At 39.3% G+C, this 16,440-nt stretch overlaps 1 protein-coding gene and 1 long non-coding RNA gene across 4 annotated transcripts in view; one reads left to right on the forward strand and one right to left on the reverse strand.

Annotated features, from left to right (window-relative positions):
- The window catches only part of SBF2 (SET binding factor 2), a 599,778-nt gene that overhangs the window by 533,933 nt on the left and 49,405 nt on the right, over positions 1–16,440 (forward strand). For 2 of the 3 annotated variants that reach the window (XM_039537931.1, XM_039537932.1), the window contains 2 exons: positions 5,624–5,808; positions 9,322–9,498. In XM_039537931.1, coding sequence (XP_039393865.1) covers positions 5,624–5,808; positions 9,322–9,498 — 362 coding nt within the window. Of the gene's footprint in view, positions 1–2,656; positions 2,729–5,623; positions 5,809–9,321; positions 9,499–16,440 lie in introns of all 3 variants that reach the window. The other variant, XM_039537930.1, reaches the window with a different exon arrangement.
- LOC120404879 overlaps positions 1,975–16,440 on the reverse strand; it is a 74,639-nt gene continuing 60,173 nt past the window's right edge. Inside the window, exon 3 of the long non-coding RNA XR_005598227.1 lies at positions 1,975–2,185. This is a non-coding gene — a long non-coding RNA (uncharacterized LOC120404879). The remainder of the gene's footprint in view (positions 2,186–16,440) is intronic.

Genomic DNA, 16,440 nt, shown 5'->3' on the forward strand with positions numbered 1-16,440 from the left:
GAGGTGTCTGGGATGGCTGAGGGGAAGGTTTGCTGGTTGTCTGCAGTTACTGGGATGCATGGAAAGTGTTAGGGGGACAGGTGAGAAAGTTGCTGATATAACCAGGAGGGTAGGATGGTTGCTGGTTGATGTATGTGGAAGTGGGGATGTATGCCTGGGGTTACTCTCTAGAAGGTATGTGAGCCAGTAGGGCCAGTATTGGGACACACCTTGTGCTGTTCCCTCTGCTGAGTTCCAGCAGAGGGTACAGCCAGAGAGGAGACAGAGGGGCCATCTGACTGTCTACCCAATAAGGTGACCAGACAGCAAATGTTTAAAATCGGGATGGGGATGGGGGGTAATAGGAACCTCTATAAGAAAAAGACCCAAAAATCAGGACTGTCCCTATAAAATCGGGACATCTGGTCACCCTACTACCCAACAAGCACAACAGCTGCTCTATGTGGTCTGAAAGTGTAACTGCAGTCTAGTGTCTGCAGTCTGCTCACAGCTCAGCAAGATACATGGGAATCCAGTTGAAATGCAGGAATGTGTGACAAGTTTGTCAAATGATGGCTGTCCCAGTTAAGGCAGGAAGCTCTGGAGTGAGAAAGGGAATATCTCCTAATAAGGAACTAAAAAACAGTCATACCAGATAGCAGGCTACTGTGCTCCCACAAGATAACACAAACATCCAAATTATCCCATTAGTGATTTTATATGTAATTTTGCTATTGCTAGTTTTATATGCTCTTTCATGGTTTCTTATGATTGCACCATTGTGAAGCAATGTCCCAGTGCAATATGTGGGTGTGGGGCAGAGATTGGTAAGATTCAATGGATTTCTGGCTGACTAAAAGAGCAGGCTACCTTAGGAAGGCAGCCAGAAAATGGTGGTATTTTTGAGATGCTAATAATTAGGACATTTAATTAAAAATACATAAAACTAAGATTCACTATAATATGCACACAACTCTCCAGAGTCTTTGGGGCAAATGTTAGCAAATATTTCTGTCTCTTTTCCTTTTTTTATGTTCCACTGGGTAACCCAATAATAAATATCATATACTACTAGTCAACAATGAGTCAGTCTGTCTCCGCCAACAGCCCAAGCACTGCAGCATCCATTTAATAATAGGATTATGCTGTACACTGTCCAAATTGTAGATGAATACACTTCTGTTATTAGCAGCATTGCTGAGTTTCTGAGCTTGGTCCCCTCTTCCATTTCCTTATTTTTCCTGGAATCATACATACGGGGCCCAAAAGCTGAGTTTTACTATGATGTGACCCTGCAGGAAATGACGTTTCCTGTATTTTGTGTGTATATGCACACAATATTAATTACATGTCAGTGTGTATAGGCATCTTTTTGTTATTTAAATCAAAATGAATAAATATACTTGGGTTAGCCTAATGTTCTGCACGCTTTTTGAAATCAGAACAGTTCTGAATATGAATATTAGGCCCTCCCGAATGTATGCAAGTCAGACCTGTGCTCATCCACTGTCTGTACAATATCATGTTCTCTAGAAATATCAGTACAAAGTGTTTACATAAAATCCAGTCAGAGTGGTTCTGTTGTAAAGTAGATGGCCAATCAGTTACATTTTGCTGTAATTTTTCAGCACGAGGGCTTTCTTGGCTTTTTATATATCTTTCAGAACAAACATATTATTACTCAAAGTACAGACCTTTGTGTCTCAGACTGTCAACTTTGGCTCAAATATGGTGTGGTGCATAATTAGTAATATGAAACAGTGTTTGTCATCTGTTTTTATCCCCAAGCATTTAAACAGATAAGGGGTAATGTTAGTGGAATAGAATGTTGTCACAGGATAATGGTCTCTTGCTACTAGATAGATACTGATGTATTTATGGAAAATAAATGTGGAGTCAAAGCCAAGACATTTATTGAAAAAGCAGGAGACATTGTTACTGTAATTATGTTCTGTTATAACATTTTTGTTATACCAAATGGTTTGTGTAGATTAAAACACTTGGGGCCAAATCCTGCTCCTTGATGCATATGTATGACTCCCCCTGGAAGTCAGGAGTGTGCACTTGAAGGAAGAATTTGCTCCTCGATATGGTGAATGTTAGTGGTTTAGAGTGATAATTTTCCTAAACAGCATACACTTTATACTGTGCTTTAGGAAGTGTAGATAGGTAGGTAGATAGGACTGCCGTCTTGCATCTGATAGACCTGGAGAACAGAATAATTATATGCTTAAACCGGTCAGAGAGGAACATACACAGCTTTACACAAATATCCTGTGGCTTTATGATGAAGCTTGCTTCTGACAGGGTAATGTTAATAGTAATGTTCTTCAATAAGGTATCCAGCAATCTGATTGAATGGCTCAATTTCCATTTGATATAATTATCATATAATGACATATTTTCTTGGCTGTGCTGCATGTTTGGAATTATTGCAATGCCTTGAAAATTATTTATTTTGATTAGTAGGTACTGCTTTTCTATTTGGTATTAGTTTTCTGTTTTGTAATGGCTAAGAAATGTTATCTTGTACTTTTGAAAATTATTTGAATATAATCCTACATCAGTGGAAACTGACAAGTAACCTTTTTCTTCTCTCCTATTCAATTTGCTATGACTGTCTCGCTGCAATGTGCATTCCATTCCTTCTCCTTCTGTCTGTACTGTTATCTACCAGTGCTTGGGTACAGAGATAAATGTTTCACTCAGTCAAATTCCAAATCAGCAGCTAAGGGAAGAGTCCATCAAGGTACTGTATTCTCTATCCTGGCAGTATATTCTATTCTACCATCTCCATAGCTAGTGCTATGTTTTCATATATGTTCAAGTGTCAGTGTTAGTCAACCTTAACTACGTTAACAAAGTTTTGTGATTGTGGTTAGCCACACAATTTAGCAAATTTTACATTAACATTTTTATTGTCTAGTAAGAATGGCCTCCAGATTTTAAATATCTCTTTTTAAATCTATTAGTCCTTGCCAAAAAATTAAATAACAGAAAATCATTCCCCAAAATAGCATTTGCTACTTTTACTATTCAGCAGCAGGGTAACTTAAGAAATATTATTATCCAGTCTGTGAACTTTCCTGCCAACATCATCAATAATGTTGGTAAACAGAGAGGTAATGGCTTCTCCTGAATTAGAAATACGTAAAAACATAATGTATACCAAAAAAGGAAAGCCATATCTTCCAAGATACACATCTTCTACAAATAATAAGGTACAAAAATTAGATACCAAATAGAACAGAAAGTCATTAACTTTATCCTTTTAATCACTGTTACCCATCACTGGTAAATGTACTAGTCTGCATGTATTTGTAATTGGCTCTGTGGCTTTTGATGTGCTACAAGCTATAATCATGGCCTGCTTTGACATTTGCAAAATAGGACTGATATCCTAAGAGATTTTTCTAGTAGATAGTCTCTGTGTCCATCTTCTCTGTGGGAATTTACAACCTTTTACATAAAATATGAACAACAGTTTATTTCTATTAATAAATGGCTGCTGTGATTCTTTCTTGAGTAATGAAAACTTCATTATTATTTCTTCAGTGATATATTAGATATGGAACAAAAGCGAACATTAAAGATAATCTTTGTATAGGTGAGATACTTCTTACAACTAGCTTTTTATGAAGGAGGAGCTGTTTAAAGGGTGACTGTTATCAACTTTAAGTTCCTAACAAACCCTTCTCGTTTGTTCCTACCTGTTTGTTCACATCTAAAGCTGTGAGCCAGACAAGCAGACAGGCTATGCTGTACAAACAGGCAAGTCCCTGTCTGAGATTTCTCTACAATATTATTGTTTGAGTAGAAATACTGTGCTATTTAAAAAAAAAAAACCTCTGACCTGTTTCAGATATCTCAAGGGGATCTCACCACTATATACAGTTTTTATCATTTTATTTATACAGGAAGGACTTTTTTCCCTCTTTTTTATTCTTTGTATCTCAGGGTCGAGATTTTCAAAGATGACTAGATATTTTCAGTTCCTCAGCTTTTAGGTGTTCTGCTTCATAGATTTATAAGCAAGAAGGGACCATTATGATCATCTAATCTGACCAACTGCATAGCATAGGCCATATAATTCACTTGGTAACTTGAACACACCAAACTTGAGACACTTGAAGGGGATTGAATATTCAGAAAGTGCTGAGTTACCCATCTTCTGAAAATTAGATGCCTTTAAGTTACCTCAGGTTGGGCATGCAAAAATTGAGGCATTCAGAATTACTAGTTATTTTTAAAAAATCTTGTCCCAGATTTCTAGCTTGGTTCATTGAGGCACAGAATCACATAAATTAGTGAGAGAAAATATTTATTAGGTTATCTAGTCCCTCTCTCTGCCAATGCAAGGTTGATCACTACTGTATATTTACTGCTGCTTTCTTATATGGAGGTGATATGGCTCGTTGAAGGCCCTACAGTGAACTAGAGAGAGAATTGAAATATGATCCCAAGATCTTCTAGGCACCACCATCACCTAACCACTAGACCAGTGGTTCTCAACCAGGGGTTCGGGGCCCCTAGGGGGCCTCAAGCATGTTTCTGGGGAGTCTCCAAGCAGGGCCAGCATTAGACTCACTGGGGCCTAGGGCAGAAAGCCAAAACCCCACCGCATGGGACTGCAGTCCGGATCCCTGAGCGCACCTGCCTGGCGCTGAAGCTGAAGCCTGAGCAATTTAGCTTCATGGGGGCCCCTGTGGCATAGGGCCCCAGGCAATTGCCTTGCTTACTACCCCTACCGCCAGCCTTGGCTTTTAGATTCAGAAAAAAACAGTTATTGTGGCACAGGTGGGCCAGGGAGTTTTTATAGCATGTTGGGGGGCCCTCAGAAGAAAAATGTTGAGAACCTCTGCACTAGACCATTCAAACGTCTGTCAAAATGTAATTGTGGGGCATATGCCCATAACAAGGGACATGCTTAAAATCAATGTAGGCATGAATATTTAAATACTAAACTTCATAAAATAATCCATGATTGTGGCTTTAAATACTGTAATTACTATTATTCAAGCTCAAATATGGAATAACATCATGAAGTTTAATATTTTGATTGCTTATGTTGATATTAATTTTAATTACAGTAAGAAGTAATGGGGCACTCTGTTATTTCATATGAGGTACTTTCAGTTGTTGAGGAAAAACCTAATGTGATAGCGGGATATTCCTAGTAGATAAGCTCCCGAAACAACAGGCCTGAAGCAAGGAAAGCTATAGAAATTTGTCCATAGTACTGAAAAGATCACTTAGCACTTTCATTAAATGCATATTAATTATTAGCAAATTATAATTCATTTCAGAACCATGTATAGATTTTATAGCAAACACTATTAATACAGTACAATGTTTACCAGTCTGTAGAGTATTAAATGTTTGACTAGTTTTGATCAGGATCTCACATTGTATTACTGTACTGTAGTTTAATTTGGAGAATTTTAAATGTGAAATTATTCCAATTTGGGATTATTTCTTTCCAATGCATGATATTTGTTCCATTCTATAAATAATCCAAATGATATCTGCAAACACCTTACTTTAAAAAGTATACTTATGTATGCATGCTTCAGTGTGTGTATTCTACAAAACTTCATTTGTATGAGAGAGAGATTCTTTTGTAACATTTTTAATCTTTGTGAAGGTGTATGGGCAAGTCTTCGTTCTAGCAATCGATTTATCAGCACTCAGGCGCCATTCATTGATGTCGGTGCAAGACTAGCAGGGAAAGATAACCAAGCGTCATACAGTAACAGTTCATTTTTGCAAAACCAGCTTCTGAAACGCCAAGCTGCCCTCTACATATTCGGAGAAAAATCTCAGTTAAGGGTAATGTCTATCTTCCTTATACGTTAAAAGAATTTTTGTTTGGTTGGGCTTAATTTTTTTTATAGATAAATAACAAAAGAATGTTTTAGATCAGTGGTTCCCAAATTTGTTCCGCTGCTTGTGCAGGGAAAGCCCCTGGTGGGCCAGGCCGGTTTGTGTACCTGCCATGTCTGCAGGTTCGGCCGATCGTAGCTCCTAGTGGCCACGGTTCACTGCTCCAGGCCAATGGGAGCTGCTGAAAGCCCCTCCGCCCTCGCCACTTCCAGCAGCTCCCATTGGCCTTGAGCAGCGAACCACAGCCACTGGGAGCCGTGACCAGGTGAACCTGCGGACGCGGCAGGTACACAAACCGGCCTGGCCCGCCAGGGGCTTTCTCTGCACAAGCGGCGGAACGAGTTTGGGAACCACTGTTCTAGATATAACAGATGGTTAACTTTTCTTAACGTGTAAACTCTCATAGAGATTCTGAATAGTATTGGCTATGCAGACACATATCCACATTTTTATTGTCTTGTTACGCATTAGGTTGCTGTGTACAATATATTAATATTTAATGCAATATAACCCAGCACAAGATAAGGTAGTCGAATGTGTATTGTCAGTGATTCAGTGGATCACAGAGTAACACATTTCCCTTTGTGTTCATTTATATTTAAGAATTATAAGGGTCAGACTCAAACTCAGACAAGTTGGGAGATTTTGAAATACAAAGTAAAGCTGACATAGAGGAAAGCTGATAGATTTCAAAATAGCTTACTTTGGGAGTATGCACAATGTTGGAGAAATGGAAAGCTTTGCATGAAAAAGCAGAAAATTCCACTACTATCCCCAGAAATTTGAGGCAAACAGTAATGTTTGGAAGATCTAGGTAGTGCCACCTTTCTGGTAGCTACAAATCTCCACCTGCATATTTTTCATCCACACTTTTCATCATGAATATAACTCAGGTTCCCTCACTTAAATACATACCGGTATACCACTCTACATCTCCTTCACCTTGATGACAATTCACTTTCCTTAGCACTGTCCCTACTTTCCATTCATCTAACTTGTGTACCAGCATGCAGTCCAGTGCATTCAATAATAAAGCTAAAAGATTAATGCCAGTGAGAAAAGCCTTTTTTTAAGCTTTGGAAAAAAAATTTGCTGTTCTGATATTGAGATTTTAAATGTTTTTTTTTTTTTTAGAAGTACATTTTAAAAAGACAAAATCATGAAAATTATAGACTGGCCATTGACCATAGTAAGCAGTCGTGACACATGATACATAAACAGATATAATTATTATAAGAATCAATATAGCATGATATTAAAGTAAATCTGAGGAGAACTAAAGTACATCCCATGATATATAAAATCACTTAACTTAAAAGATTATTTGTTGAATTATCTTTTAGACATGTCATGAGCCATATATTTCTTCAGATTTTGGATCTTTAGGACATCCACTACATGTTCTTTTGATATTGAAGCTCATAGAAACAGTTGTCCTGGTTTTAATGTCCTACAGTGATTAATAGATTATGGTGGGCCAACTGTCATTTTCTGTCTCTGTGAGTAGACAGCTGTTTGACTTTGGCTTTTAAATTAAAAAAAAAACATACTTTTACTGCTGGTGACATTTAGCCTTAGGCTTTCAAGTGTTTGCCAAGCTTTTGTTGGTTACTTTCAAAATATTGTAGAAGCTGCCAGGGCCATAGTAAAGTTAACTGAGTACTAGATGCCATTTCTAATATTAGTTCCCCTGAGAATCTGCTTTATTCCATTAAATACAGCATTAGTTTGATTAGGTTAGCAGAAAAATGAGAAAAAATGGCCAGTAGATCTCATTTTCCCTGCTTTCCTCTCAGCATCATTATATTATCATTACATTTTAGCAGCATAAAGACAAGCCAGACCCTCAGATGGTGTAAATTAGCCAAATTCCATTGACTTTACAGTGGAGCTATACCAATTTACACCATCTGACAAGCTAGCCTAATGGGTCTGGGTTTCTCGTTTTCCCAGCTTTTTCAGCCTGACACCCTGTGAGACCTCTCTATTTATCAAGTGTAGAGAGTTCCAGGCCCTATTTTAGGTATGTCAGAGCAGCTTCTAAAGAAAATTAATCAGACTTTTCTTTTCAAGGCCTTCAGTAATGCCTATTTGGTAAAAGTTATTTCTTCTAGTTGTTTTTTCCAGGTCGTCATGATTTTTTTCATAATTCTCCAATCTGTTTTTCAGCGAGATAATTTCACCCATAAAGTCATTAGTTTCAGTACCACTTTTGGGTAATTCATTTTCTAAGTATGGTATGTGAAATTTAACATTAGGCATCCCTCTAAAAAGGCCACATATATCTTCCGAAATTGTATCAAGTCTGAGTTTCAGATATTCTCTCAGTTCTGCTATGTGTTGAGCTAAGCTTTGTATAGATGTAGATACCTCAGCTTGCAATGACTGTTTAGGTGAGTCAGCTGCCCTGTATCTTTTGTTGTTGTTGTTTTTTTAACCACAGGAATCCATCTCTAATCCTTCTTACTTTATTCAGGAAGTTAGTTTTAGCTTGACAGAAACTTTTCTTGTCTGTTTAAAAAAAAGTTTTCAAATGAATTGGTGTGGGATGAGCTAAAAAAATGAGGCAGCCTTCTTACCAATATGTTCCACTCCCGAATCCTAAGCTTTACTACTCACACATTTCAGATCAGAAAACTCAATGTTTATATATTGAGAGAGAATTGTGGTGTGAGGGCAGGACTAGCACCTAGGAACTTCTGAATATTTATTCTGGTTTGGATACTTAGTCTCTTTGTAGCCTTTGACAAAAAATGTCTTTTCTTCAAATTCCCCATCAGTAATTTGAAGCTAGAAAGTGCTTTATAAATACCAATTACTATTATTGCAGATGTGCTCTGCACCCGCACACTGCAGGTCTTGGGCTTTTCTATCAGAAGAGTCCAAAAAGAATAGATAATCTTGCATACCATCAGTTAGAAGTGATATGTCTAGGTATTCTAACAGACAATCATCTACCATTAAATTCCCTTGTCTTTAGTGATTTAAGTCAAAACCTTCAATTGAACTTAATAAATAAAAAATATTAATTGCCCATTCCGATTGAAACAATTACTCTGTAATCAAGCATCAAGCTCTTGAGTTCATATTTATCAAATAATTTTATTTTTAATGATACTGTAACTGTTCACAGAAGTCCAATCTCATTTCAAAAGTTAGGAAGGTCTACTAAATGCCAACTTTATTTTACTATTCACATAGAATAGAATAGAAGTATTTAACATCCATTTTTATTGTGGGTGGTGGATGGAGGGAGTATATTTTGTATCTTTTGCAAGGGTGTTGTAAGAATCATTTTGTACTAGGCAATTTCTTATGGAAAAAATTAAACGTAATTTGTGTTTGGAAATTCTTAGCATTAAAGCAATATCTTTGAAAGCATCTTTTCTCACATAGATACTTTGCATGAAGAATATGCTTGTCCGATGAATAATGTGTCGTCATCTTATTCGTCCACAGGGCTTCAAACTTGATTTTGCTTTGAATTGTGAATTTGTGGCTGTTGAGTTCAGTGACATCCGACAGGTGAAAACTAGTTTTAAAAAGATGATGAGGGTTTGTGTTCCCAGTACTATTCCTACAGATTCTGAAGTAACATTCCTTAAGGCACTTGGTGAATCAGAGTGGTTCCCACAGGTAATTCATATGGCAGATGCTTCTAAAATGTGTATGTTTACCCAGAATAAATTCTGATCTCTGCTGACAGAGAAATATGTGTTGTTCTTACCAACAAACCTTTCTCTTTGTTCCTTGTAATTACATTGCATTAAATCAGTTATATCATTATACAGACATTAACTATTATTTTAATACTGCATTAAGAGTTACTGATGTGAGATATATTTGACAACTAGACAGTGTAATTCATTGTCCCTTATAATATGGAACAAAATGCCAGAATACAAATTAGCTTTTTTACTGTCTATATTAATTTTTATGGCCTTGATTGCATAAACTTTAATTCTTCTGTTTCCCATTAAAGTTAGATAAAAATACAAAAGTAGAACAATGAAATAACTATGCAAGGTGAATAATAAATTGGCTATTTTATTTTAACTCATACACCCATTCTGCATTTCTGTATATACCTTCATTTAATAGATAAACTAGTCTATCTGTGAGCTATTAATAGTCAAACATGGAGAAGCTCTCATATAAAAGTCCTTCAGTGCAACTGATATTTTGAGAAATTGTCTACTAATCTCTCCCTTTCCTTCCTCTTCCCACACACATTCACACAGAGATTAGCCAAATAAAAATATGATTAGGGATGTCTTTTGCAGGATTCAAGTGAGTGGGGTTGTGGTAAATTAAGCTCTTTGTAAATCATCATAAGTATGAACATTTTTGGACAACTAGATGTTATGTTATGTTAAGCTGTTGTTGAACAAATGCTCTTAAAAATATAATAAAACAGGATAGATCCTTTTTGTTATGATAGCCTCTCAAGGAGAACACTTGCACTAAACAGACAAAGAGTGAATAATGCAGTAGCTCTGGAAATTAAACACCAAGACCCGTATTTTTGCCTGTCCTGTGTAGCAGTGCATGGGGGGATTCCTTACACCTCCTTACTCCCTTGTGTTTTTGCACTATGCCAGCACTTCCAATGTATGGGAGATAGTTGGCTTCATAGAGCTGCTGTGTCCACCCCCTTGCTCAAATGGGTGAAAATGTGGGAGTGGGGTGGAGCCTTAACTCCTCCACCCTGCCAACATGCTCAGTAGCATAGTTACACCAGAATGTTGGGGTGCATATGCACTGGGTATAGATTTGTCAGAGCATGTTCCCTCCTTGAAGAAGCAGGGAGATAGGGAGATTGTGGGAGTCACAGTGTCCCTTCAGCAGTGCTCCGGGTTCACAACAACGATGTGCTTCTCTTGCTTTGGACTAGATGATAATGTCACACATTAGCCCTAATTCAGTATTAAGACATTTTCATGGTGCTAAACTAAAATAATACACAGTATGGGTATAAATGTAAACTGGAAAGCTAGTGTGAGTTTATATTTAATTTGCCATTTTTTAGACCATGCCTATGAGAAAACTCAGATCTTCATCCTGTAGATTTGTTTTTAGTATACAGGATTTTCCTCGGCTGGAGAAGAGAGAAAGAAATTATACAGTTTGTGTTTTAATCCTGTTTAAAAAGGCTGAATGATTCTTTAAATGGAAGTACATAAATAAGAAAAAATGAAGTGTACTGCAGTATTTTATTAAGTTAGCATAATGCACATTAGATTCAAATTAAGAAATTTAAAGTAATAATGTTGTGCTTTCATTTAAATATATTCAGCTTTCCGTGTGGCTCCTTTTATCTGAAAGATAATGTAGGCTTCCAGAAAGCTACCCTACTGCTTATTGTTTGATGGGCTGTTCAATTGTATCTATTACACATTTCAGTTGCAATTACAGTTATAATTGAGTTGCAATTATTTTCTAAATCCTTAATGACTATGTGAGCATTGAAAGAAGTTGGATGAGGATGAATATACTTTTTAATCCTCTTCGAGTAATTCCATACACTTATTCCACTGTAGGTATGTGCACTGGTGTGGAGAGTTTTTCCTAGCGTACCTATGGGGCCGTCATGCATGCATCCTGCCTTTCCTTGTGCCCAGAGCCAAGGTGTAAAGGGTGGAGCCACCCCCCTCAGTTCCTTCTTACTGTCGGTGGTTGGACATTGTTGTTATGCATTTAGTACGCCCTTTTGTCATTAAAGAAAACAAAAGCCCTGCATATACTTTGTTATAGTTCATAGTGTTTAGTGGTACTCTTTCATCCATTTGGACTTTTCTTTATTTTATTTAATTTTGTTTCAATATTCTAATTGTACTAGTTTTCCAAGCAAACTTTGTCTCAGTAGTAGGAGAGCTTATGCCAAGATCTCATGGCTTCAAACCTTGGTCTAGGTGTCACAGGCAATGCCCATTAATAACCCTCACTCTCACTGTTTGAGATGCTTGGCTGAGGACCACATAAGGGACCAGTGTCCGGTCTGCCACAGATTTAAATCAAGGACGAAGAAGCAGAGAAGTGCACCTTCCATGCTATTGCATGGAATCCACTCTTTGCCTGGCATCAGATCCCATTTGGTCTCTGCAGGGGAGCTCATCCAGCACTCCTTCAAGGAGTGCTCCCCTCAGCCTTGCCATCTGACAGAGATCTTCACCAGAGCTGTGTCTAAGGAAGCACAAGTGCCCTCTGGCTAGCCTCAGCCTGGGACCATCTCATAGTGGCTGTCATAGACTGGAGTTGTTGGCTCCAGTGCCTACTATGGGGCCATGGAGATAGGCTGCTGTCTTCAGGGACTGTGAAGAATCGAGCATCTCTTCTGAGTGTCATACAACCTCCTCTCTTAGGGCAGGTCTATGCTACCGCTTGAGTTGATGCAACTTATGTCACTCATGGGTGTGAAAAAGCCACCCCCCTGAGCGATGCAAGTTACAGCATGTAAGCGCTGTCTACACCGGTGCTATGTCAGCGGAAGATGCACTTCCATCTCTCGTGGAGGTGGAGCAATTATGCTGACAGGAGAGCGCTCTCCCATTGGCATAGAACATCTTCACTAGACACACACTACAGTGGCGCAGTTGCATCGATGTAATGCTTCTAGGGCAGACCTGCCCTTAGTATCAACAATGCCAGAGGCCTGTGCAGCTGTCTTTCAGTACTGGATTCCCCATTTACTCTAGGGGGGAGGTCCTCTATCAGTATCGGTGCAAACTGGGCAGACTTTGGCACTGGCATTAGTGTCTGCTTCAATACCCTTAGTCTCAGGGATGGTACTGTCTTGTCAACATTGTCAACAATGGTATCTAAGCCGCCAATATGTATTCAGCAACATTTGGTACCAATAACTAGGAAGACACCAATGCTGCCACCAGTTCTGTTGTCCTGGTGCAGATCTTGGTACCAGTCTCCAGTGACTCTTCCTAGTGCTGCTCCACCCTGGCCTTCAGAGTACTCATACTCCTAATCAGAATCAGAAGTGGGTTCTTACACTTCCCACTGTAAAGAGTCCAGGGTGTCATTGAGAATCTGATCCTGCTTTTAGGTATTCAGATGGAGGAAAATCTTCACAAACTTGTTTATATTGTACACCCAACTATAAGCAGGGAAGGGAGCCCTCTCTGTAAACTAGGCAATAATGTAGCTTATTAAGTCACTCCTGCAAACTTCATTCTCTGTGTCCCCTGTAGCCAAGTATACCCAGTGAAATTCCCAAGGTTTTGAATAGTTTTAGTCGCATCCTGTACCAGGTTCACTGGTGGTAGCTGGAGTAAATGAAAAGCATCACCATAGTCAAGCTAAGGCTACCCCAAAAGAAAAGGATGCAAAAAAGCTAGACATTTTTAGATAGAAGGTTTATTCAGCTGCTGGTTACAACTTAGAATTGTCAGCCACCATGCCCTGTTAACTTGGGAGGCAATGTCTAAATTTATAAATAAGTTGCCAGAAGACTCTAGGGATGAATTCCAATCCATCTTAGTGGAAGGTCATCTGGTCTCCCGATTGGCCCTGAAGGCTTCCTTGGACACAGCAGACTCTGCTGTGAGGGTCATGATGATGGCAGTAACTATGCACCATTCATCATGGTTACAGTCTAGATGCAACCACAGAGCACAGAGGAGGAGGCCCCTCCGCCTTCTGTTTCCTCAGTTGCTTTTTCCAGGCAACCTCAGGCCTTGGAGCAACATGTTTTAGTCCTGTGTCAAGAACAGCATATCTACCATCTCAGATCTCCCTGTTCCTTTCCCTTCCTTTGGGAGCAAGTTATTCCATGTCCTATAGGCAAAGCAAACCATCACTTCAGACTACTGGGTACTAAGCACAATGGACTCAGCATATATATCCTGCAGTGTCTTTCTATTTCCTCCCCCACCATCTGTCCCTTTTCAGGGACCCATGTCATGAGTGTGTTGTAAAACAAGTTCAGACTCTGCATTCCTTTGGAGCTACAGAGGAAGTGCCTTGTCTGCATCAAGGCATGGGGTTTTATTCCCGGTATTTCCCTAATACTCAAAGCAAGAGGGTTCTTGGGCCTAGTCTAGACCTTCAAAACCTGAATAGATTCATCAGAAAGTTGAAGTTCCACATGGTTTCCATTGTGTCAATTATACTTCTCTATATCCAGGTGCTGCCCTCATCTTACAGATGCCTTTTTCCATTTGGCAATCCACCCTGGCCACAGATGGTTTCTGAGGTTCATGGTAAGAGGAGGAGATAACCATAATTCCCTTTGGCCTATTGTCAGCACTGACGGTTTTTACCAAGTGCATGGTGGGAGCAGCAGTTTATCTCTGCCATTGAGTTGTCCAGGTATATCCATACTTGGACAATTGGTTGGTACAGGGCTGCTGCAGTCAACAGGGGGAAAGCAGCATATATCAAATCCTCCATTTGTTCAGCTGCTTAGGCCTGATAATAAACAGAAAAATCAGTTTAATCTCCATTTCAAATAAGAGTTTATTGTTGCAGCCCTAGACTCAACTTCAGTCTGGGCTTATCTTCCCCGACCAAGGTTTCTGGCTACACAGGACCTCTGTGCAGCATTCAGAGAACAATCACAATACAGAGCTGCCTCAAGCTTGTATGGTGCATGTCTTCCTGTACATATGTGACCCAACATACTGGGATCCATCTCTGGGGTATGCAGACATGGCTAAAGTCAGGCTACTGCCCTCACATACACCATCTGGACAAATTGGTATGCATCACAGCCAGAATGTCGTCATCCCTGGATTGGTGGATGGACCAGAACAATGTGTGCAGGGGAGGTCCTATTCTTACCAACTATCTCCTCTGTGATTTTGGTAATGGATACTACTTCTTTGGGCTGAAGAGCTCATTTGTGGGATCTGCAAGCTCAGGGCATGTGGTCCCTTCATAAGGTCAAACTACACATACATGTTCTTGAATTGCATGCAATATTTCAAAAGTATCAGCAGTTCCTGCCATACAATCAGGGCAAGACTACACAGGTGCTCACTGACAACACCACAGCTATGTTTTACATAAACAAGCAAGAGGTTATCAGGTCACACAACTTTTGTCAGGGGGCTGTAAAGCTGTGGAATTTTTGTATATAGAACTCTATAACTCTCAAAGCCTCACACCTGCAGGGAGTTCAGAATTGCCTGGCAGATCAGCTAAGCAGATCATTCAGCCTTGATCACGAGTGGTGTCTCAACCCAAGAGTAGTAAGATCAGTACTTTGGGTGCAGGGAATTCCTACAGTGGATCTGGTTTCAGCTCAGCAAAACAGGAAATGTTATAAATAAGATACAAGAAGTGGGTGCAGCTTAGGCCTCATCCTAAATTCCTATCCAAGGTACTATCTATCTGTCTCCTAAATCAGCCAATATACTTACTGGTCTTTTTTTACCGTAAGTCACGTGTTCATAAAGATGAACAAAAGCTCTATACTCTGGATGTATGCCAAATTTACCTAAATAGCACTAAGCCCTTTCTTCCCAACTCTTTGTTTCCTATGTGAAAGAATGAGAGATCCTATTGTACTGGTACAACTCTTTAAATGGATTGCCAGCTGCATTGCTATGGTCTATACTGCTGAAGTTTGATGCCTCCTGTGAAATTGTCAGCACATTGAATTCGGGCACATTTGGCTTCTGCTGTCATGAGAATCATAGGGTTAGGAGGGACTGTAAGGGTCATCCAGTCTAACCCTCTGCCAAGATGCAGGATTTGTTGTGTCTAAACCATCCAAGACAGATGGCTCTCCAGCCTCCTTTTGAAAACCTCCATTGAAGGAGCTTCCACAGTCTCCCTAGGCAGCCTGTTCCATTGTCCTTTTGTAAGAACAGTAGGAAGTTTTTCCTGAGATTTAATCTAAATCTGCTATGCTGTAATTTGAACCTATTGTCCTGTCTTCTCTGGCAAGAGACAGCAACTTTTCTCCATCTTTTTTATGGCAGCCTTTCAAGTATTTGAGAACCACTATCTCCTCTTTTCCAAACAAAACTTACTCAGTTCCTTCAGCATTTGCTCATATGGCTTGCATTCCATCCCTTTGATCATCTTTGTTGCTTGCCTCTATATCCTTTCCAGATTCTCTACATCCTTTATATACACTGGTGATCAAAATTGGACATAGTATTCCAGCTGAGGCCTGCCCAGTAAAGCATTTCTATCATCTCCTGTGACTTGCATGCATTTCTCCAGCTTACTTATCAGCATGTCATGCAGGACTGTGTCAAAAGCCTTGCTGAAGTCCAGATGTAGTATGTCTACCATATTCTCCCTATTGACCAAACCAGTTACCCTGTCAAAGAAGGAAATCAAGTTGGTTTGGCATGAATTGTTCTTAGTAAATCCATGCTGGGTGCTAGTGATTAGCCCTTCATCCTCCAGGTATTCACAACTTGAATGTTTTATACATTGATACCTGGGAAGCTACTAGAGCAAAGTCAGGTGGTCTATAGTTCCCTGGCTCCTCCTTTCCCCCCTTCTTTAAATGTTCCTATTGTTAACATTTGTAGAGTGGTGATGTGGTCCTCTGTACATACCTTTGCTAGCCATTATGCAACTACTGCAGCATCACAAGATGATGTGAAT

Source organism: Mauremys reevesii, linkage group 4 (genome assembly GCF_016161935.1).
Source record: "Mauremys reevesii isolate NIE-2019 linkage group 4, ASM1616193v1, whole genome shotgun sequence".
Lineage (NCBI taxonomy): Eukaryota > Metazoa > Chordata > Testudines > Geoemydidae > Mauremys > Mauremys reevesii.